The following is a 24,264-nucleotide window of genomic DNA, read 5'->3' on the forward strand; positions in this document are numbered from 1 at the left end:
ATCCCTAAATACTTGAATATGTGTCTCCTAAGAACTATTACAAAACACTGTTGGCACACCCAAGAAATTTAACTAAATAGTAAGTGCAGAAAATATATTATTAATGTGAAATCCATTTTTTTCAAATGTCCACAATCATCCCAGTAGTGAACACCTTTTATAAAGGCTTTTCTGTTTCCACTCTCAAACATCCGCTCAAGAGCCAGGTATTGCTTTTCATTTCTATCAGTCCCACTACCCTTTTTTTAAAACCTCTTATAACAATGATATGTTTGAAGAGTCCATGGCCCGGGATATTTTTAAATCAAGTGGTGCTCACTGTAGCCACTAAAAACAAAATCTCAGTAAAGCCCCCTTGCACACCTGGCTTTAATCAGATAACTTCCTGGATGCAGGTGTACTCCTAGGAGGCGGCGTGAGGTAACCTACTATATGAGGTGTTTATCTATAAAATAGTAACTTGTGGGGGCCGGCCGTCATCTGCATGGCCTGTCTGAAGCTCTTCTTGACAGCAGTACTAGGGCCACTTTTGCCATTGGGATCACACCTGGTTTGGATAATAGGGCATCAAGGATCTGTTTTGCTCCTGAGAGTTTTCCATCGAAAGCATCTGTCAGGCAGAGGGGTGCTTGGAAGGAGGACCCAGCTCTACGTCTGAGAGCTGTGGTTCCAGGTAACCGGTATCTCTGAGGCAGTGTCCTGACCCAGGCAGTGGCGATGCTGGGGTGGTTTGTGAAAGCATTTTGCCAAGTGTGAAATTTGGTCTGTACATTGTTGTCAGAGTGGTAGAAATAGATTCCTTGAAAATAAAGAGATTTTCAACATTTCAGACTCTTGGGCCTTCTACCTTCCTGGACAGAAACCCTACCGGCCTTGACGGTCATCTCCCTGGGACACTGACTAAGGAACCACCTTCACAACAGTGTTGTGACAATCCCAGGTTGTAGGTCCTTAGCTGTTCTGTCCCATTTGAGCCTTCGGGCATCCCATGGAGGCAAGTCGTTTCTGATGTCTGGCACGGAAGGGGAAGCTGAGGCCCAGAGAGGCTAAGTGACTAGCCCACAGTCACAGACCAAAGAAGAAGTGTAGCCAAAACTTGAACTCAGGTTGATGTGACTACAGAGGTTTTAATAGACTACTCACCTGTAGCCCTAGTGCCCTGGTGAGATTCCTTAGCATCCCTCTCATTTCTTACATGGGACATCCTTACCCAGCACCCGCTGCATCATGGTTATACTGTACACGCAACCAGCTGGGCACTGATCTTGTTGGCAGAGGAACCCTTCGTGCCCTGCCTTCCACTGAAGGGTTGTGTTGGAGACTGTAAGATCAGAGAGATGGAATTCATGAGGATGCTGAAATAGGGAGGGAACGTGTATTGTGTCATTTAAACTGGAGTTAAAATGTGTGATGTTCCACAAAAAACTGAGAGCGGCCATGTCTGTTTTGTTCCCACTGTAGTACAAGGCAAATTTGCACTTCCACAAGCTGTTTCTTGATGTCCCGACGGAAGAACCACTGAGGCAAAGTAAGTTGGCTTTTAAAGCTCCATAGTTGAAAAGATGCTCATTGGTTTAGGGGAGGAGGAGGACTGGGGACTGAATCACCGAGGGGTGGTTTCTGAAAGTCACGAGGCAGCCGCAGCGCCAGCTTCATTCCGCTCTCACTGAGGCCCTTAAAAGACGAGTAGAATGGGAACCTGAGTCTCCCTACTTGATATGGAGCCGATCCAAGATGATTCCAGAATGAGGTCCTCGCCTTCCATACCTACTGCTGAAATGCATTGGGTTTGGATTGTTCTGAGATTTAGGATCACAAGCCTGGAGCAAGACAGGCCACTAAAAGAAGGCTAAAAAGACACACAGATCTGGGTGGACAGACATGTGCTGACACCTGCATCGTGCAGGGCGCAATGGTCACACCTAAACACCCTGCCCAGCGTGCCAGCTAAGCACCTGCTCGCCGTAGGGGTTCACCAGGGCCCAGGGCTCCATTCCAGCCCCTCCGTGTACAGTGCTAGGGCGAGATGCTGGTTCCAGCCATGATCCCCAAGCAGGAAGGCGTGGGTCGCATGCTGTACCGGCAGTTGGACCATCTATTTCAAAGGGCGTCACTAGTGACAGTCCCAGGGAAGGAGGGCAGGAGCGCTAAGGTTAGCACAAAGGGACACACCTTCGTACATAGAGGAGATTCCTGACACACCATTCCTGAACTCACTGGCAGCGATAGACCTGCCTTTCTGGTTTGACTTTCATGCTAAAATGTGTACAACTTTGAATGAAAAAAACAGACCCTCATCTCTATACTTTTACTCCAGCGAAGACGACTGAAGGGGATGACAGATGTTGTGAGCATGGGAGTGGGTTGTCTCTGCCCATCCCGGAGTCACCAGCATCTGTACAGGATTCTTGTTCTGAATGTAAATTCCAAGTGATGTAATACGTGTGTCTTTTCTCAGGCTTTACCTGTGCTCTGCAAAAAGAAATTTTATACCAAGGGAAGCTCTTTGTGTCAGAAAACTGGATTTGCTTTTATTCCAAGGTCTTTGGAAAAGACACTAAGGTTTGTATCATTTTTCAGAAAGGAAGCTAACCCTGTGGATAGTAATTGCTTTCAGTGTAGCAATATTTGTAAGTACTGTGTCATTATTATACCCTTAATGGTGGTTCCAAAGGGGACAGGTTCTGAGTGACAGGTTCTCAATGCCAACACCTCCCTCTCTCCCACAATCCTGCCCTCAATCCTTCTTACCCGGCCGGTGTCACCAGAGAACGCGTTATTCCTATGAAAAGTGTTCCACCATCAGTTTTAAGGATGTACATTAAACTAAAACAATTTGTTAAAAGAAATCCTGATTTTGTTCTGTATTCATACCAGTCAACCATCTAGAAAAAGCTGCTTACAGAGTTCACTGTGTACTGTTGCCAGCCCAGAAGGAGCAGGAGCTGCAGCATTATGACGGAGTCTGAGAGTCTGTACCCACAATCCCCAGTGGGTGCTGACTGACACCTTGGCATCCCCATTAAGTACAGAGCTGGGGAAACAGACGCCTGTGACACACTGAGCCGCTAAGGAGAACAGCCTGAAGGAGTTGGCGGCTTCCCAAGCCACCGCCTTCTAAAACAAGGCCCTTGGGACTGTGGCATCAGAAGGGAAGAGAATTCCATGCCTCTGACATTCTTGCCCTTTGAGCTGTGCTGTCACATCCAGGCCACCCCAATAAGGAGTCAGAGGCACGCCGTGTTGGGTGTGCGTGACCGCAGCGAGGTTTCAAGCGTTCTGATTTGTGATTGAGTAAGCAGCTTTTCTATTCATGAAGTAGCTGATTAAAAATTCTCTTTAAGTGGTAGGTATGTTTAATTTAAGTATTCTCCCTACAGCCACGGGCAGTCTTCTAGCTAAAGACCACATAACAAATGAAATGGAAATTCTTTATTTTGTTGGTGTTGAGTCAGCAAACTAGCATGCTATTTTTAGGTCGAATGTTATTTTTATATTGTTCCTTTACTATATAGAGTTGTTTTAGATGCACAGTAATTATCTGAATCACTATAATGCAAAGTGATATTAAGCAGTATTCCACCCCATTTCCAAGATTTCTGGATTCTAAGACCTTGTTCATGGAGTGGGGACGGGGGTTGGGGGTTGAGCGCCATCCAGTTGGAGGTGGTAAAGATGCTGTCAGGAGTTCAGGGAGAGCCAGCAACTCACGGAAGCAGCAGGGTGTGAAGACATTAGGGAGGAAGTCCTAGTCTTCCTTTGTTAAGGATAGGGGAATTCACAAAGCCAGCATGTGCCGTTTCACACGCACACGATTCTGCCAATGGTTTCAAAATCCTACGGCCATCTACGAGAAAACTGACCAAACAAAGGTACCAGGAGTGGCCCTGTGTTTAAAGGCTTGCCACACTGGGGTTGCTTTTGCATGTGCTATATCTAAGAGACAGGAGATTGGAAACGAGCAGAGTGGGGACATAGGACCGGGACAGTGACGTGTACATTTCTTCCCCTGGAAGGATGGCTCAAGGGGATGGGGCCTCAGCTCCGTGGCGGGATTTCCTCCCTGCCAGCAGGCCTGGGTCCAGCACCATCCAATGTGAGCTCAAGGCAACCACGATTTTCTCTAGGAAGAGGACTTTTCTAAACACCCTACCCTGGAAAAAAAAGATTAATAAAGTGTAGTGTTAATTTAATCAGGGCCTTTGAGCCCACTGGTATTTTCAGATGCTTGTAAAATTAAATGTGTGCATCACAGTCCACCTAGGCTCACACTAAAGGTTATTATTTCCACTTTATCTCTCACATGTGATCTAGTTGTCATTTTATACTCATGAAGCCACTGACTGAAAACTCTTTCTTAAGGGGGTTCCGTGCCTTAGATTATGAAAAGAAATCCTAAGTTATAGCCCCTCAACACTGCTCAGAAACAAAATTAGACGCATTTTTACACCGCCATCTGTCTGAGTAGATCTTGACATCTTTTTTCCAAAGTCATCTCAACCTACAGCTGGAGGGACAGTAGAACAATTCCACCTAAGTGTGAATGCAAATAGTCACCATAAAAAGCGTGGGTTTTCCTTCCTTTAAATTGCCAGTATTAACTGAAGCACCTCCTTTTCCCCATTGACCTCGATCTCTTTCAGAATATATAAAGCATTTTTGCAAAATCCATGTTCAAGTGAGTGGGTGCACAGAGAGAGGTTCGGGTCACATTCTTTCTGCCATGGGTGTGTGTGTAACTGTTTTCAGAGATCAAAGTGATGTGATCCCTGAAAACCAAACCGGGTTGAAGGGATGCAGCTATAACATAAAAGTGTCAGGAGCATCGACTATTCTTTGTGGCATCTGACACGTTCTTGTAGCATATTGTACGGAAAAAGAACTACACTTGGGATAAGATTTGTTCGGATTCTGTCTTTGTAACTTACTATATTTATGACCTTAAGCAAGTCATACGCCTCGCTACACAGATGTCCTTATCTCTCAGAATATCTACTTTACAGGAAGGTCATAATTAAGTGGCATTATCACCTGTAAATAGGTATTAATAGCAGCTGCTACAGTCGTCATTGTTATTCTTTATTGTTTGAACCAGAAAGGAAATTAGAGTTCTTCTACTTCACCCATCCTCTTTACATGAGGCACATGAGGAAATGAAGGACAGTGTCATTGAGTGCTAGGCATTTTCCATGCATTATCTCATTTAATCCACAGAACATCCTGGGAAGTAGATAAAACTAACCCCATTTTACAGATCAGGAAACTGAGGCCTGGAAAGGATAACTCATCAGGTAGAGGAGGTCATATAGGCAGTAGCAGAACCGAGCTGAGAATTCAAGTTCCAGACTTTCTGTCCAGTAATGGTATTACACCAGTGCTTTTCAACATTTTACCTACCCACATGTGCCTGAGACAGAGGACAGGGGGGTATGGGAGATTAGCCTGCAAAAGCAACCTTCTTTAGAGCCTGGGGCTTATCTTTAGCATGCATGTAAATTTTGCGTTCTAGTCCCAAGTCTAAAGATAAAGGTTTCCCAGGAAGCTGTTCAGTGGGACTGATGATCCCGATTTATTCCCTGGCTTTGCATTAACAACAGCTTAAGGAGCTCAGGGACACACCCAGGCCACTCTTTAAGATGGACTTTCCGTGGGTCCCAGAGAGCCTGCTGCTGATTTGTTATCCGTCTGTTTTTTCCTTTAACAGGAAAACTTGAAGTGTTGTTCTGTGAAGTCTTAACCAGTGTGTTAATGCAGGGCTTCTGTTTCAGATCTCTATTCCGGCTTTCTCCGTAACCCTGATAAAGAAAACCAAAACTGCGCTTCTGGTGCCAAATGCCCTAATTATAGCGACGGTCACAGACAAGGTGAGTATGCCCCAGGGCAGGGCACCTTGCTCCATCCTGCTCTGCTCTCCCTTCCCTCCTGCTGAGACCAAGACGCTGGACCATAAATATCATTATCTCCCACAGGGAATCGCCAAGTATATGTAAGACTGATTTGTAAAATCCTAGCCTGTAGTGTTGTTTCCCCTCACAAGATGATTTCTTCTAATATCATTGTTGCCAATTTTTAATTTCCCGCTGACTTATTTATATTTGCTTGACCGAGGTCAAAAAAATAAAATTTGTTCCGAACTTCCCTTTCCCTAACATCTGTTAGGTCAGGCTAAGTTGATGTTCAGTGTCTTTAACATGATTTAAAACAACAACCATCCCCACCTTGTTGACAGGGTGGGGCGGGGGACACTGAGGAATCCCTGCAGTGGGGGTGGCCAGCCGCCCCATAACCTCAGATGGGACCTCTCCAAAGGCATCCCAAATACCTAAAACGTGTGCTTGTTATGCGCGCCCAAATTCAGACCAGTTCCTGGCCCCTCTTGGCTTCCAGGTTGCCTTACCTGTACCACTTTTTTTATTAAATACTAGAGGCCCGGTGCACGACATTTGTGCACTTGAGAGTTCGGGTGTCCCTCATCCCGGCCTGCACCCTCCCGACCCCTTAGGGAGCAGGCCTAAGCTGGCAGGTGGACATCCCCCAAGCGGCCCCCGAGAGGCTCCCGCCAGCACTGCTGCACTCCCCAGCTGTGAGCCCGGCTTCTAGCTGAGCGGCCCTCCCCTTGTGGGAGCACACTGACCACCAGGAGGCAGCTCCTGTATTGAGCGTCTGCCCCCTGGTGGTCAGTGCACGTCATAGCGACCTGTCATTCTGCCATTCACTCTATTTGCATATTAGCCTTTTATTATATAGGATACTTTTATTGATTTCAGAGATGAAGTGAGAGGGAGAGAGAGATAGAAACACCAATGAGACAGAATCATTGATCAGCTGCCCCCTGCACATCCCCTACTGGGTCTCGAGTCCTCCAGGTGCCTCTCGTTTCATAGGTCAATGCTCAACCACTGAACCACACAGGCTGGGCTCTATCCCACTTCTGTACAGGAATTCTCAAGCTGTTGTTGACTGTTGTGATGCTACAGTCATGTGCAACCAGAAATATTTTCACTGAGAGGTGTTTATTTCAGCTTGGGTAGAGAGAGGGAGTGGAATATTTTGGTTACCCATATTTCACTTGAAATTATTTTTTAATACTTTGCCTACTATTTCTATGAAAGCACAAAAGCCACATTCCATTTGTAACCATACTGGATAGTTGAAGAGGGAAAGATGAGCTAGAAAATATGTTAATACCTATTTTTGAAAAAATATTTAGATAAACTAATGGCTATTAAGCATCAAGTACTTCTTGCCAAGCATATGCTAAATACTTTCCTTATGTTTTCCCATTTATTCTACCCTACCACCCTTTTGGGGGTAGATATTGTTAAGAAAACTGAACCTAAGAGGGCCTAAGTAAGCAATTTGCCCAATGTCGCCTACTCCGTGTCAGAGCCAAAATTTACAACTGGGTCTGGCTAATGCCAGACCCTATAATGTTAACTACTTTGGGATATCATACTGAATTATATTATACTAGAGACCCGGTGCATGGATTCGTGCACATGAAAGGAAATTAATTAGAAGGTGGCTGGTGGGGCGGGACTGGGCGAGACGGGCCAGACATGCCCTGGAGCCAACCTCCCATTAACCTCCCCGGCTGGCCGCACCTGGAGCAGCACTGGGGCTCAAAGGGCATCTGCGGAGTGAGTGGGGTCCCTCCAGCAGGTGGGGTCCCTCAGCCTGGCCTGTGGGGATCGGGCCGAAACCAGCAGTCCGACATCCCCCAGGGGTCCCAGAGTGCGAGAGGGCACTCTGCAAAGTTGCTGTCGCTCAGCAGCTCCTGCATTGAGCATCTGCCCCCTGATGGTCAGTGCGCGTCATACCTACTGGCCAGTCGGCCAGTTGCTTAGGCTTTTATATATATAGATCGTATTGGAAATTGTATCAGTTTCTTTAATGGGTGAGTTGAATAAGAGGGGTAATCACAAAATTTGGAAAGTGAGCCTGGAAAGATTATATGGCTCAAATACATGGAGAAGGAGTGAGTTTTAATATTTTTCTCAGCATACTGTTTAGGGTAAAATCATTTTTCCTTATGTCATTGGTCTCCAAATTACTTGTCTGGCTCTGATTTTACTTCTTTCCCATAACTCACTTACAAGTACCCTCTGCAGAAATCTCCATATTTGTACAAGAAGGATCTGGAAGTGGCTTGAAAAAGAACAAGCCTATTAGAGCCCCTGGGAAATTTTCAGTGGAAAGCGAGGTCAGCACAGAAAAAGCAGACCCTCAGGAACTGCTAGATGCCTAAACCAGCAAACAAAAGAGGAGGTGGAGAGGGTCTAGTACATATCACCAGCCCTTTCTTAATGCCCAGGTCTTTTCCTGCTGGTGCTGATGTGGGGCGCCTTTCTCAGGGTATTGGAGCCTTCATTTTTCTCTATGTTTGTCCATTACTTCAATTGAGTTTGAGGGTTTTGTTGCTATTGTTGGGGAGTATATTTCCTTTAGTGCGGGAGTAGAATAAGAACTGAATGTGTGGGTGAGCAGGATGAGGATATGGACCAGAGAATGGTCTGTATCATTTAAAGTGAAAAAAAAAGATATACAAAGAAATGTTTGAAGTCTGAATACTCCCTTCTCATCAGGCAGTGTCTGTTATTAATTACTCTGTTTCGTTTTCAGTACATATTTGTCTCCCTCCTCTCCAGAGATTCCACTTATAAACTACTCAAATCCGTGTGTGGACACTTAGATGTGAGTACATTGCCGAGCCCCAGTGACTCATCTGTCTTCCGTGCTTCTTACAGTCCCGTAGTTAACCTGGTGTTTCATTTTGTTTCAATCATTGCAGAATACAAGTGTTGGTAACAGTCCCAACCCGTCATCTCTTGAAAACAGTTTCCGGGCAGACCGCTTCCGGACAGACCGCCCTTCATCTCTGCCTCTGGTGAGTTGCCTACATAATGTCTAAATGCAAAAGAAAGGGAATATGTGATGCAACTACGTGTCTCCTTCCGCCATGACCAGGGTGCAGGAGGAACTTAGGGCCGTAATAGTTAAGACAAGACGAAGAAACAGGGCATCTGTGTCCTGAAGAAGAGGATGGCCATAGGGGGTCATAAACTTTTTTCAAGGAATTGAAGGGTTGTCCTGTAAAGGAAAAGAAACCCGGTAGTGGGCTGCCTTGGGATGACTGGTCACCAGAGATATTCATAAAGTCTTGCTCGTTTGCTTGTCAGTGTTATTTTAGAAGGATTCACCAATCTACTTGGGGTGGGGCATGATTCATCCCACAAACAGTTGGATGTCTTCTGTGTTGAAGGTTCCGTGCTAGGACATGCTTTAAGGACATCAGGAAAAATCTAGCCTAGTTCTTGCCTTCAAAGACTTGACAGCCAGCTTAATGGAGAAGATGAGCAATACCTAGAAATAACTTAAAAAATAAAGCTATAGCCCTAGCCAGTTTGGCTCAGTGGATAGAGCATAGGCCTGTGGACTGAAGGGTCCCGGGTGCGATTCTGGTCAAGGGCACATGCTGGGGTTGCGGGCTTGATCCCCAGTTGGGGGTATGCAGGAGGCAGCCAATCAATGATACCCTCTCATCATTGATGTTTCTATCTCTCTCTTTCTCTCCTTCCTCTCTGAAATCAATCAATCAATATATAAATATAAATTTTATATATATATATAGAAAGCTATAATGCCCAAGTGAAAGGTAGAGATTATTTGGTTCCTTTAGACTTTGGTGACTACCAACTAAACCTCCTGTGGGGAGTAAGTCCCCCCATTTGTACACGATGTAGACCTGTGATGGTGTAAGCTGGCCCAGGAGAGTCCTAGCCATATGATTCAATTGATTATTCCTAAATTGATTATTGTTAAATGTTGAAATACCTTTGGTGAAGTGCTATGAGCCCATGGTTTCAAGATCTACAAATCTTGTTTTTTGAGAGCTATTCAGAAAGTAGTAAGATTGAAAATATATTCACACAAAAACTTGAGCAAGAATGATCATAGCTATCTATATATATAAAAGCCTAAGCGCCCATCCAGCCATTCGCCTGTTTGCCTGGTAGCTATGATGCTCAATGACCACCAGAGGGCAGACACTTCAACCAGTAGAGGAGGGAGCCTGATTCCTCATGGAATCTGCCATGGGTTAGGTCACTGCTGGGGCACTGTTGGCCCCAAATCGGCTTCACCCGCATCACAGACCCAGAGAGCAGGGAGCCCGATTCCGGGTGTGTCACCTGAGAACCACCGTCTTGCAATCCGGGACCCTTCAGGGGATGTCAGAGAGCTGTTTTCGGCCCAATCCCCCCAGGCCAGATCGAGGGACCCCACCAGTGCACAAATCTATCACCAGACCTCTAGTTATTCATAATAGCAAAAAAGTGGAAACAAACTTAATGCCCACTGATTGATGAATGAATAAACAAAAAGTCATCTATTCACACAATGGAATATTCTTTTCCTAAAAAGTAATGATGAATTACTGTTACACACTACAACGTGGGTGATCCTTGAAAACATGCCAGGTGAAAAAAGTCAGACACAAAAGGCCACAATATTGTATAATTCCATTTTTACAAAATGTTCCAAATAGGCAAATCCATATGGATGGAAACTAGATCAGCGTCTGCCAAAGAATGAGGGAGAGGGAAAATTGGGAGTGACTGGGAATGGGTAAAGGTTTCTTTTTGGCAGGCTGATAATAATGTTCTGAAACACGATAGTGGTGATGGTTGCACAACATTGTGAATTTTCTAAAAATGACTAAATAGTACACTTAAAATGGTGAATTTTATGTTGTGAATTTTTATCTCAATTTTTTTAAAAAAAACTTCTATAAACCTTTTCTAAAACTTTTAAAAAGTAGTACAAAATAGAATTAAGCGCCTATGACTTAGAATCCAACAAGTCTGGTTTGAAATCTGGCTCCACCCCGCTGAGCTATGCCATCGGACGGGCTCTGTAACTGCTCTCCTCCGTTTCCTCATCTAGCACAATGCCAACCCCACAAAGTGGCTGTGAAGGTTAAGTGCAATCTTCTGTGTAAGGGGCTTTGCCTGCTGCCTCATACATGACAGGCATTCAATACATAGTCATTACGTTGAAGAGACTTGAATTTTTTCCATTTTCGTTCCCTATAAAAATCTTGCATGACACTGAAATGACCCAAAGACAGCTAGTTGAAGGTGGAAGGTTGGCAACTTGCTTACAAGACGAGTCTCTTCTTCATTTGACAGCTGACTAGACTGTAGAGTGCTCAGCACACGGTGCCTTCCCAGCGTGTTTCAGTGACAGCCTGGTCTTTGGTTCCGAAGCACATGGGGGGAATGGCTGGGACTCCACGTTTCCCCTACTTCCCACTCCCTTATCACGCTTCTGTAATTTACATGTAATATTGCTGACCCTGTTTTGATTTAGTGAAGGGAAAAAAAAAACTAAAGTTTTCCTTTCAGGGTCTAATTTGTTAAAGCCATTTGCCCTTGTCTGTTTCCAATACCTTTTTTTTTTCCTTTTATTGTCTAAAGTTTTATATATGTCTCCTTTTTCCCCAATTGACCCCGCCCTCACCCCTCACCCCCCAGGCATTCCCACCCCGGGCAAGCCCTCGGTGTCTGTGTCCATTGGGTATGATAATATGCATGCATACAGTCCTTTGGTTGCTCTCTAACCCCCCCTCCCCTACCATTTGTCTCTAGATCAATCTATTCTTGTTCATCAAATTATGTTGATCATTATCCAACACCTTTTTTTAAAAACTATAATTGAAGAATACCTTTCTCTGTATCTGCATATTCAAACATGCATTTAGATCTTCCTGTCTACATTTTTCTTTTATATATGTCTATTTCAGTCACTTTCTCATCATAAAGTGCTAAGTGAGGCTTCTGCAGCTTTTCAGTCATCAGCATTCCAGTGTTTTTCTAGACATTTGTTGTTTCAAGCAAGTTGGCCACTGTTGTTGATAGAATTCTCACTGCCCGGAAGAATCTCGGTTTCAGGAAGCAGATACCCAGTGATCTGTAGGGAAAATCCCAGTAGTTTGGGGAAATCCTTCCTTCCTTTCCTTATTTTATAGGTCAGGCCTAAGGAAAAAGGCTGGGGCCTGCAAAGGCCTGCCTTCTTCATAGAGGAAATGGCCTCTCTCCATGTCATTACTTCCCTGCAGGATTTCAACGACGAGTTCTCAGATCTGGATGGAGTGGTTCAACAAAGGAGGCAAGACCTGGGAGGCTACAGCAGCTCCGGCTCGCAGACGCCCGAGTCCGAGAACTCCAGAGGTCTGGAAAGTTCTGTATCTTGACTAACTTTTCATTCTCCACAAAACATCTTCATCCCACCCCTTAAAAACACAAAACAAAACCAACCACAAAGCACCCGTTGTCTTCCTAGTTAACAACTGGGAAGGGAATCTGGGGAAAGTTCCAGCACACGGATGTGCCTATGTGGTAAAATTCCATTTCCATTTATGCATATTTAATAAATTTCTCATAAATCAACATAATACTAGGTTGATTGAAAGAGAGAAGCATACTGTTTCCTTCCCTCTTTTGAGAATATTATGAATTGTTACAGCTGAATCATCTCCATGAGTCCGTGGGGTAAAGACAGACCGTCCTTATATTATTTTATTACTTAATTGCTCCATCATTGAATCTCCAGCCATTCAACCAGCTTAGGAGAAGATCCATTTATGTACTTGGTCATTGTGCACGTTGAGAGCTTGGTTTGCTTTTGTGGTTGATACTACATTTTCAATGTTTTGAGGAGAGTACTTATCCAGCCCTGTTTGGCCTGACAGATTTCCATGTGACAGAATCCCAGACAGTCCTCAGTGTCTCCAAAGGAGAAGCAAAGCCAACGAGGACAGATGTCCAGATGAACAGAGCACCTGAAGGCAAAGCCAAGAGTCTCCCTGCACACGGTGAGGAGCAGATTGGGGGCAGGGGCAGGGGGTGGAAGATCTGCTTGTAACTTTTAAAGGGCCCTCACATTTCACTTCATGGCTGCCTTTCATATCCCCCCCCCCCTCCTTTCCTGTTGTAGGTTTTTGCATATTAATTTATTTATTCATTCAACTAACATTGCTAAGTCCTCTGCTTTACTGTGGGGGATATAAAGGTGAACAGCCTTCATGGAAGCCCCTCTGTTACTCAGAATACTTTGAGATTGTGATTCAAAAAAATGCTGTTAAAACTCAAATTAATGAATTATTTCTTATGTACTAATCTAATCTAATAAAAGAGAAACATGAAAATTGACCATACCTCCGCCATGCCCACAAGCCAATCAGGAGCAAATATGCAAATTAATCCAACTAAGATGGCAGCAACCACGGAGATTGAGCAAGCAGGAGGCTTGGGTTACCCCCAGCAATGGAGGAAGCCAAGCTTCCCACCTGCCCTGCCGGCCCTGAGCTCCGCTCAAGGCTACAAAGTTTCAATTATAGAAGATAAATAAATCCTAGATACCTGCTTCCAGCCCGCAGCCATGGCCAGCCTGAAAACAGCCCTCAGCCCCTCACCCAGGCTGGCCAGGCACCCCAGCAGGACCCCCACCCTGAACCAGGATACCCTTCAGGGCAAACCAGCTGGCCCCCACCCATGCACCAGGCCTCTATCCTATATAATAAAAGGGTGATATGCAAATTGACCCTAACAGCAGAATGACTGGGAATGACTGGTCACTATGACACACACTGACCACCAGGGGGCAGACACTCAATGCAGGAGCTGCCCCCTGGTGGTCAGTGCGTTCCCACAGGGGGAGCTCTGCTCAGCCACAAGCCAGGCTGACGGCTGCCAGCACAGCGGTGGTGATGGGAGCCTCTCCCGCCTCCTCAGCAGCACTAAAGAGTCTAACTGCAGCCAGCTAACTGCAGCTAACTAAGCCAGCAGGTGGACATCCCCCGAGGGGTCCCAAACTGCGAGAGGGCACAGGCCAGGCTGAGGGACCCCTCTGAGTGCACAAAATTTTGTGCACCAGGCCTCTAGTCTATATATATAAAAGGCTAAGTGATCGGCCTTTATGGCCGTCCGACCAACCGAACGACTGGTACATATGACACACACTGGCAATTTAAAAATAAACATTGACTCGCACATGCGCAATACATATAAAGCTCTCACTGGCACCAATCGCACATGTGTGTTTTGATCTGTCATTGTTGATCGTGAATTTGGTTGTTTTTTAACATAGTTGTGGTAGAATGACTGTTACATGTCAGATTCTTTGTCCTCAAAATGAGCACATTCATAAATTAAATGAAGAAATTTTGGATGTACTCAATGGAGATGTTCACACATATTTGAGTGATGATTCCATCGATTCAACAGATGATGCCAAAAAGAAAATTTTCTCATCGAATTGCTTACTAGTATTACTCCTTCGGGAATGCCGTGTCATAAATTAAAATTGAAAGTACGTGCAATCATCATGCTACTGAGAAATCTTAATAGTAAATGGGGTCTTTGTAATGGTTTATTATCAAAAGATTGCGACCTAACATAATCGAAGCTGAAATATTAACTGGATCTGCGAGTTAAGGAGAGGTTGTTCTGATTCCAAGAAATGATTTGTCCCCATCTGACACTGGCCTCCCATTTAAATTAATTCAAAGACAGTTTCCCATGATGCCAGCAATTGCGATAACTATTATTAAATCACAAGGACAAACTCTAGACAGAGTAGGAATATTCCTACCTAAACCCGTTTTCGCACATGGTCAGTTATATGTTGCTTTCTCTCGAGTTTGAAGAGCATATGACGTTAAAGTTAAAGTTCTAAATACTTCATCACAAGGGAAATTAGGCAAGCACTCTGAAAGTGTTTTTACTCTTAATGTGGTATACAGGGAGATATTAGAATAAGTTTAATCAATTTATCAGTTGTTATTTTCATAAACATTTTACTAATATTCTTTCATCTCTGACACTTCTATTATAGAGAAAGGGAGAATAGCAATATTAAAATATTTCTTCTAATTAATTTCCTTTCAATGTGCACGAATCGGTGCACTGGGCCACAAGTTATTCTAATAACCAGTTACCAGTTGTACTGGTATGAGGACAAGGATGGTATCTAGATGATTCACCATTCCCTCCAACAATGCTTAATGCAGAGGGGGCCCTCAGTAAATATGGACTGAAGGGAACGTTTGGAAGGAATTGTAGCTACTGGTTAAAATGACACCGGGAAGCTTCTGTTAGTATTTGCCTTGATTTCTATACTTGGGAATAATTATCTGTTTCAAGTACCTCTTCCCCATAGCAATATTGCTGGAAGAACGTGTTTTAAAACTGTCACTTTTTGTTTTCTACTCAACAGGTCAGTCAGAATCCATTGGAATCTTACACAAAGTGAAGTCTCAGAATCGTCCGACTCTCCGCCATATTCTTATATTCTATGCAGTTGTGTAAGTAAATGAATTTATTAGAAGTGACTTCAGGAAATGATTCAGTTCTCGCCCGGATGGCATGGCTTAGTGGTTGAGCGTCGACCTGTGAACCAGAAGGTCAGGTTTTGATTCATGGTCAAGGCACATGCCCAGGTTGTGGGCTCCATCCCCCGTGTGGGGCATGCAGGAGGCAGCTGATCAATGATTCTCTGTCATCATTGATGTTCCTATCTCTCTCTCCTCTCCCTTCCTCTCTGAAATCAATAAAAATAAATATTTTTTAAATGATTCAGTTCTGAAAGGAATCATCTTCTCACGTTGCCAAGAGCCCCTGTAAATCTCAGGTGTCTCTAATGGGACCCAAATCTTTTCTTCCATGGTTTCTGTCGCCTATTGCAGCTTCGGTCACATTTTCATGTTCATCCCTTTCTCATTTAAAAAGTGAAAAGAGGGAGGAAGGAAAAGCAAACTGATTGTGCCAAATCCAGCGGAGGACTAAGGGCTGAGTGAATGCTATTGGCTGGGAAATTACAATGAAGCATCTTTGTCCTGATTGTTTATTTTCCATCCAACCCATGTTCTCTGGCTAGAGGCCAAAACGACTTGAAAATGTCATCCCCTTGATTGAAAACATAGGCATTGACTTAACTTCCCCCTCACTTCCAGTCTGTAATCAGTGGTTCTGAAAATAGCCGGACCCAGTTCTGGGCTCTTCCTCACACCAAGGAGGACAGGCCCAGTTTGGTTGCCAGATAAAGCAGGGAATCTGTGAGTCACCAGAGAACAAGACTGGGCACTCACAGGCTGGGCCGGGCCCTTCTAGTGAGGGAGGCAGCGCCAGGGGAAGGAGGAGCCTCGGGGGTGGCCTGGGAAAGCCTATTAGAATCTCTTGTAAGTTGAGGAACTTGGGCTAAAGAATTTTAAATCCCTGATAGCTCTAAAGTTTTGTGGCAAGCATCTACCTTTGAAGAAAGATCTTTTTTAAAATCTCTTTGGCCAAGTTGTTTTAGAAAATACTTTGCCTCAAAGAATGGACAGTTGGCTCTGAGTTATTGTTTTATTTTGTTTTTTCTTGTTAATCCTCACCTGAAATATTTTTCCCATTAATTTCTAGAGGAAGAGAAGGAGAGTGGAAGGGAGGGAGGGAGGGAGGGAGGTAGAGAGAGAGAAACATTCATGTTAAGAGAGAGATATCGATTGGTTGCCTCCCGAATGAGCGGGATCAAACCTGCAACCCAGATATGTGCCCTCGACTGGGAATCAAACCCAAGACCCTTGTGTGTGTGTAGGCCTACGATCTGACCACTTAGCCACACCGACCAGGGCTGTCTCTGAGTTTATTTTGTGAACATCAGGGCCTGGCCGTTGACCACTGAGATTTCTCTTGTTTTCCTTTCCAGTGTCTGTGCGCTAATCCTCTCGACCTTCTACATGCGATACAGAATTAACACCCTGGAGGAGCAGCTGGGGTCACTGACCTCCATTCTGGACACCCATCACGCTGAGTAAGACATGTCCCTCCTGCGCTAGCATCTGCTTGCTATTCAGATTAGTAGGATGTCTGACCTGAGTTTAGCAACCTTCTTAGCAAATATTAATTAAGCATACATTTTGTATGAGATATTTTAAGTGTATACATGGGGAATACAGAGGTGGGAAGGTCCCAGAAATGAATGACCTGACTGTGCATGTTCTTGAGTTGCCATAGTGTTGCCAGTGATGAGGCAAGAAACAAGCCTAATTGTACATTATCTTGTTCTTTTATCCTGAGACTCAGTTGTGCCCTTGGCCCATTTATTAAAACATGAAAGTTTAGCTGAAAGGGCAGGGAGTCAAGACATTCATAGGAGAGAAGCAGTTCAAGTAACTCAGCACATCTGATCACCGATAACTCTGTATTGGCCCATTTATTTACAAAACTCTTCCTCACTATAAAGATCCACGTGACTAGTAATTGCTTGATGGTGCCTGTGAAATTTTTCCTTCACAGTCATTTTACATGCCTGACCTAATTAAACCTATTCAGACAGAGAGCGCTTTCCTTTAAACCCATTCCCATGAGGATTTTGACGTACTGCCTAAAAAGTAAAATAAAGTGTTATTCCACATTAGGAAACATACTTTTAGCAAATGTCCTAAAAGTAGGGAGATTCCTCTACACAGAGTACACACGATGTGCTGTTGACTCTATTAGAATGGATGCACACATGCACAAACACAATTTTCTCTCACTGTACCCTATCACGGCTATTCCCATTTTACAGATGAGGTCACTGAGACCCAGAGAAATAATTAGCTTCATGTCTTACAGTTTGAAATAGAATCAGGATTCAAATGCAGTCTGTATGACTCCAAAGACCATACACTGCCAGCCAACCAGTGGCTACATCTACAACTGAGAAGAGCAACAGTTCTTGCAAATTGATGCTGTAGGTGGGGATAGAGAGGTTACTGGAAGCTAATAAAAAGGGTTGAAGAAACCACGGGCTTGAGAATAATTGTCTGATTTTTGTTTGGAAGCCGAGGCACATTGCAGCCACTTAAACAAAAATAGCTTCAGAGATTTCCAGCTGAACTGTTAAGAATTAGCCCCCAAACATCCAGTCTGGAGTGGATTACTGCAGGGCCTTTCTGATGTGAACAAGTTAAATGCTCACTCTCTTCTGCTATAACCTGGTTTTCTGTTCATGTACATGCCAGAGATGTTTCTTCCACTTCCGTCTTGGCCGCTCCGGCCCGCGGTAATGTTTCTCTCTGTCCTCGCAGACAGGCAGCGCCGTCCAGCCTGGGGTCGCAGGTGCAGTTAAACGCAGAGGCCCTCTGCCGGGAGCTCACCGCGAACATCATGAAACTAGAAAAGGTGATTTCTTTCCCGTGCTGGGGCAGCCGTGGCGGGGCCTGCCGCTTGCCATAGATCAGTGGTTACACATTAAAACCCTGCTGGTGTGTGCAGCAAGCAGCCTACATGGCCAAACCCAGCCCGGGGATTACATGGTAAATGTGAAAGACCATTTTTTATTTCCACCAAGAAATAGGTTCCGATCTCATTTTCCTTGTTGGTCTGTCTCCTGGCTTTCCTCCTTGGTTAGAAATAGTTCTCTGTGCCACAGCGCCCAGGGGCAGGTGACCTCTGACACAGGGCTGGGGGAGGGACCCAGGAGGGAGTGTCCCAACCGAGAGCCCAGCCCCACCTCCACCCAGGCCCACGGTGGCCACACACAAATTACTGCATTCATTCCCTGTCGTAACCCCGAGAGATGGATGACCCTGTTCCTATGTGACCGAGAAGAATCCAAGTTCCTATTAACTTGCACAAGGAGACAAGGCTGGGAAGTCGGCAGACCTGGAATCGGACGCAGGTCTGTGTGACGTCCGTTGTGCTTGGAACCCCCCTGCTCTCCTGCCCCTCACAATCCAGCCTTAGTCCTTGCTGACCGCGCACTGATGTGCCTGTACCACTGAAGGTACCTTCCTATGAGGGCAGCTGTGGGGCAGGCCTGTCCTCATGCTCTTGGTATTCTCAGAGCTCAGTAGGAGAGCGAACAGGAGAAAAAGCCAGGCATGCCAGAAATATCCTAGTTAAGCCTGATTAACATTTCTTATCCTGTCAATGTGTTTATCCCTTTCCCTCTAAAAATTTGTCCTCACCCTAACCCTTAAGGAAAGGGTTCGGGGAGTTAAGTGTTCAGTTCAAACCCACAAGTGCCCAGTAGCTTCCCATGACAGTGCAGTTACACTTATTTGGGGAGAAACATGAACTACAAAGGAGTCAAACTGTTTGTTTTGCTTTACCAGATGTTACCTAACATTGACCCACTCAAGTATGGAGAGCAAAGGTGTTCCCAAACTCCTGTCCTTAAACCAGGGCATGCCAGATCCTTCCTATCACCTCATTGTATCTCCCGGCTGACTTGAAACCTTTTTCTCTTTTAAATCGAAATCAACCTAGAGAAGGTATGGGGTAGCAAGCAGAATTATTTTCCTTTCTACAACGGTAGTTGTTGAGACTTGAGATAACTTTTAGTTTTCTTTGTCATGAAATGTTGACCAGTGTTTGGGCTTCTATGCGGACCAAGTGAGTGGGCTGGTTTTGATTGTGTATCTTGCTCCCTCTGGCATATGCCGGAATTCTTTGGACCAGAAGCACACAGAATCCTGCCGCCTTCGCCTGTGTTACTTCCCATTCTCCTGCCGGCCTGGCTGGGACACCACATTCTATAAAGAGTCAGGAAAACAGGAGCCCGGTCAGAGGCCCGCCACTCAGCTACGAGGCCACGCTGGGTTCCTGGAGAAACCTTTGTCCTGAAGCAGAAACAGACAAAAGTGGGTTTAGAGTCAAATGCATATGTTGACGTTCTAAAAAGTTATAAAGTGCACACCTGACTCTAAGGAATGGAAGCAGAAGTTACGAGGCCACACCCATGTTCCTTGGGGTCGGTCTGCCCCTCCGGCCAGAGGCAGTCGGGCGATGGTGCAGCGCCGCCTGCTGGTGAAACCACAGGCAGCCGTGTGCGGCAGGAACCGGAGCCCCGTCTCAGCTTCTTCACTCGGGACCCGCAATTCCCTTCTATCCTCCGTCAGGGACTGTTCTTGTCCAAGCCTCCTGACCTGCTCTGCTTGTAACTTTGCTGGGGTCCAACCCCAGCAGGTCCAGGGGTCCCCAAAGATGTGGACGGAGTTGGCGAAGAAGGAATGACACAGAGACAGCGTTCAGTTGATCAGCAGCCTAGCCAGGATCTCTAGCCAGGTTCTGTGTCCATGTTCTCTTGCTAGGCTCTCCAGCCAGGTTCTCCAGCCAGGTTCAGTCATCAGGTTCTAGTCAGGTTCTCTTGCCAATTTCTGTAGTCAGGTTCAGTCCAGGATCTTTTGCCATGTTCTCTCACTAGGTTCTGTCTCTAGGTTCTGTCTCTAGGTTCTGAGGCCAGTTTCTGTCCAGGATCTTTTGCCATGTTCTCTCCAGCGAAGTTCTTCTGTCTCTAGGTTCTGTGTAGGTTCTGTCTTCTAAGTTCTGTGTCCTGTTGTCTTGTTACAACTGTATTTATACCAGTTGATTCCAATCCTAAAAATCTCTATTCCAAAGGTTAGGGCGTTTCTTATCTCCATTCCAGGGAGTAAAGATTATGTAGCTTAAGCATGATTGTTCGTAGTTTACGTGATTAATTACCCGCCTGGCACTTAGTTAAGGGATTTTATTCCCTCCCTAACTTCAGGGGAAAATCCCTACTTGGGGAAACAACCTTTCTCAGAGAGGCAACCTTGGTTAAAACACATAGTGCCAAGAAGGTGAGCAAACATATTAAGAACAGTATGCCATATATGCCAGGTCCCTTGAAACAGCAAGGATGGACCGGCTCCCGGCATAACTTCCCGATTTCTATTCATGGCCTCAAGGCCCTTCCGTCATCCTTGTTGGAAATCTAAGAATAATTTTTAACCCCTCCTCTTTTCCACCTGCCTAATGGGTGGAGCAGTCCTCTGCCGTCTATCTTCAGATGCTTCCCAGGGGCAGCATCTCTGTCCATTCTGGCCCCTTGCACCCAGCCCAACAGTGGGCACTCCGGTCTCGTCATGGTTTTTATTTGCATTTTCCTGATTACCACCACAGGTGAACATCTTTTTATTTATTTATTGGCCCTTTGAATTTTGTTCTGTAAATTATCCCCTTTGTTTTACTTTTGGGTTTTTTTTGTCTTTGTAGGAATGTTCTATATATTTTGGACATCAGTTCTTGGTTTCTTTTCTTTTTTCTTTTTAATCTTTATTTTTGAACATATTGCAGATGTCCCCCTTTTTTCCCCACTCCCACCCCTCCCTGTGTTTGTCCATGGGCTCTGCTCGTATGCATATACATTCCCTGGTCAGTCTCTTCCTCCCCTCCCCCCACCTCCCCTCCGAAACATGGCGGTCTCTTGCTTGTTTTGGTGTCTCTGGATCTGTTTTGTTCACCAGTTTATTTTGTTCTTAGGATTCCAGAGTATCATGCTAAGTGAAATAAGCCAGTCAGAGAAAGACAAGTATCACATGATCGCACTCGTATGTGGAATCTAATCATTTCTTGTTCTGTCTTCCCACTCCTGCTTTTATCTTTGTCCTGTGGGATGGGTAGGGAAGACACGAAGTAGGAATGTGGAGGACGAAGGCAATGCCTTTTGTGGGTAAAAAAGGAAATACGTATTTTCTTAGTATTGGAAATGGCCTTCATGGTGGAACAGTACAGGAGGAAGAGCAGATATCCTGGAATCAAACCTCTGTCCTTATCCCTACTCTTCGCTTTACTGTCTGTGCAGCTGGTCTCTCTCCAGAGCATCTGGCCCTCGGTTTCCTGTGTAAACCCGCCTGTGGGGTGGTGGTGTGTGGAGAAGGGGAGCACGCGTGGAGCTCCTGGCACAGATGTGTTAAACCCCTCCCTCTTCACATAGCCTGCGTGTGCCTGTAGGACGTCACAGACTCTTTTCCCAAAGAATACATTCTCTTCTGTTTCTCAGTGCTCCTTACTACCATTCTCTGGTGAGAATGTCTTGCTCTGAATTATTTTAAGAAAATGTTTACCCAACAAACATTTTCTAAGGACATTTTTAATGCCCAACCCTGTACTGTAGTCTTGAGACCCAATGATAGGGCATGGTCCCTGTCCCTGTGAAATTCACAGTCTTCTGGGAAATGTTGTATGATATCTAATAAGAAAGTTAAATGCTATTGTTTTAATACATTTTTTTTATTTCAGAGGAAGGGAGAGGGAGATAGAAATATCAACGATGAGAGAAAATCATTGATCGGCTGCCTCCTGCACGCCCCACACCAGGGATTGAGCCCACAACCCAGGCATATGCTCTGACTGGGAATCAAACCCTGACCTTCTGGTTCACAGGTTGACGCTCAACCGCTGAGCCATGCTGCTGGGTCGGAACTTTAAACGTTATTATGTGGTGTTTGTCTCAGACTATCCAATGGGCTCTGTGAGGACCAGCTCCCTGCTGTGTCCGAATGCTTTGCATCACACCTGGTGTCTCCTGAGCTGTGTAGTTCTTCCTCCTGTTTTCTCTTGGTCTCTTCCGACATTTTATCTTTGTGCCGCTTTCTTTCCCAGCCCTCTCTTTTTTCATTTTAAAGTGGATTGTCTAACAGTTCTATTCCTTTAAAAAGCATTTGCTTGGCCGATCCAAAGTTAGCCGCTGGGTAGTTGTGTGTGTGTTTTTTTAATAATCTCAAGCACTACATAGGCCATAGCAAATATGCCCTTAATAGACCCCATTCTATTTAATAACAGGAGCTTCTCTGTTATTGTTTCAAGATACAGAACAACTTACAGAAATTGCTTGAGAATGGCGACTGACTGACCAGACTGCTTGGGCCAACGTGATACCTCGCGCTTCCCTTTGAAGAAGGTGCTCCCGGAGGCACCCGGCGAGTGCTCCCTGCTGGCCGGAGGAGCGAGCGGAGCGAGCGGAGCAGAGAGGCACTTGGAGGTCTCCAGCTCAGGAAAGGGGGGAGGGGAATGATTCTGGTTCCTGTGCAATAAAAGTTGACCTTGACTCTCTGAGGAAGTGTTCCGCGTCGCTGCCTGAAGGAACCAGCCCCATCTCGGGAGGACCTGGTGGACACTCGTGAACTACTGTGGTTCGGTGGCCATCGTGACTGTCAGCAAACACTCCACAATGTGCCTTGTCAGTCCCTCCCCCCCTCCCCTACACCGCAGCCTTCAAGCTAAGGGATAGATCATGTGCCAACAGCCCGGAGCTGGCCCTCTGAAGATTTAGCCATAACTCTCCGAGGGCAATAAGGAGCTCTAATGGACAGGCTTGCTTCAAAGAAATGACCCCAGCATTTTGTCTTTTTTTTTTTTTTTCCTTCTACTGTTATGTTCTGGTTTAAATCATCTGTGTATCCTAATTTCTCAATTGAATATTGGCAAAAATATTGGGCAAAGCAAATAAACCATCCATTCACATTTTGTTTTGTCCCTCTAACTAATACGTAATTGAACTGATTCTCACCCGCCCCAAGTCAAGAATCTGTGAGACCTGGGACTGAAATACTAAATAAGCTTACTCAAAACCAAAACTAATCTTTAAACCAAAAAGTATAATGTGATTTGATACACGATGAAAAACATGGAATTTTTAAGATTATAGGTGGACTATGTTACTTTTGAAAAAGGATGTCTGTATTGAATGTTGAAACCCATTTCAGCATAACGACAGAATGCTTTTGTGCTTTTGCTGACTAAAGAAATAACCGGTGGTTTGATAACTTCTATTTACCATAGGGTTGCCTGGTTTTTATTAATAATTATTTAGGTACTGTAAGATCTGTAATATGAAAGGTATTCCGTTTCTGTCTGCAATGCATTTTATAATCATTTCTATGAAATGTATTTTATTTAATCAGATAAGCTAATAAGTGAATTGGTTACATCATTTGTGTCTGTTAGCCTACTGGACAAGAATTGTGCCTGGTGCACCCTGGCTTTTAATAAATACTCATTGGTGAAAACACCTTGCTAGCACTGTGCTTTGTCAATTTCTTAATTCTTTTAACAGGCATATTTTTAACTGCTTCTTACTTCCTCCCTACTACTTCCAACTCACCCATACTTCTTTTCTCCTGAGTATTCATTTCTGAACTCAAAATTATTTAAATTTGGGTTGTAATAATATGAGGGAAAGAAAAAAACTCTGAAATCAGAAAACCAATGCTGGATTCCTGGGTCCACATTTTATGAGTTGTGTGACCTTCAGCAAGATATTTGGCCATTCCTCCCCCCACCCCCACCCTCCCGCTATTTTATTGAAAGGACCAACAAAAAGTCACTGTGAGGAGTAAATGTAATAATGTCTCTAAAGTATATTGCTGTGTCATGCAAGTAGTATAATCTCATAACAGGTTACCATATTCATTATTTGTATAATGTTTTCATG

At 44.8% G+C, this 24,264-nt stretch overlaps 1 protein-coding gene across 3 annotated transcripts in view; it reads left to right on the forward strand.

Moving 5' to 3' along the window:
• Nucleotides 1-23,851, forward strand: part of GRAMD2B (GRAM domain containing 2B) — a 61,314-nt gene extending 37,463 nt beyond the window's left edge. The window contains exons 4-14 of one of the 3 annotated variants that reach the window (XM_081088906.1): nt 1,462-1,528; nt 2,459-2,562; nt 5,769-5,864; nt 8,623-8,694; nt 8,792-8,887; nt 12,119-12,230; nt 12,752-12,874; nt 15,277-15,364; nt 16,747-16,851; nt 18,113-18,206; nt 22,638-23,851. In XM_081088906.1, coding sequence (XP_080945032.1) covers nt 1,462-1,528; nt 2,459-2,562; nt 5,769-5,864; nt 8,623-8,694; nt 8,792-8,887; nt 12,119-12,230; nt 12,752-12,874; nt 15,277-15,364; nt 16,747-16,851; nt 18,113-18,206; nt 22,638-22,679 — 999 coding nt within the window. In that variant the 3' untranslated portion in view covers nt 22,680-23,851. The remainder of the gene's footprint in view (nt 1-1,461; nt 1,529-2,458; nt 2,563-5,768; nt 5,865-8,622; nt 8,695-8,791; nt 8,888-12,118; nt 12,231-12,751; nt 12,875-15,276; nt 15,365-16,746; nt 16,852-18,112; nt 18,207-22,637) is intronic. The other 2 variants (XM_081088907.1, XM_081088908.1) reach the window with 2 other exon arrangements.
• Nucleotides 23,852-24,264: the final 413 nt, after the last annotated feature.

The sequence above is a fragment of the Myotis nattereri genome (assembly GCF_964212035.1).
Source record: "Myotis nattereri genome assembly, chromosome: 4".
Lineage (NCBI taxonomy): Eukaryota > Metazoa > Chordata > Mammalia > Chiroptera > Vespertilionidae > Myotis > Myotis nattereri.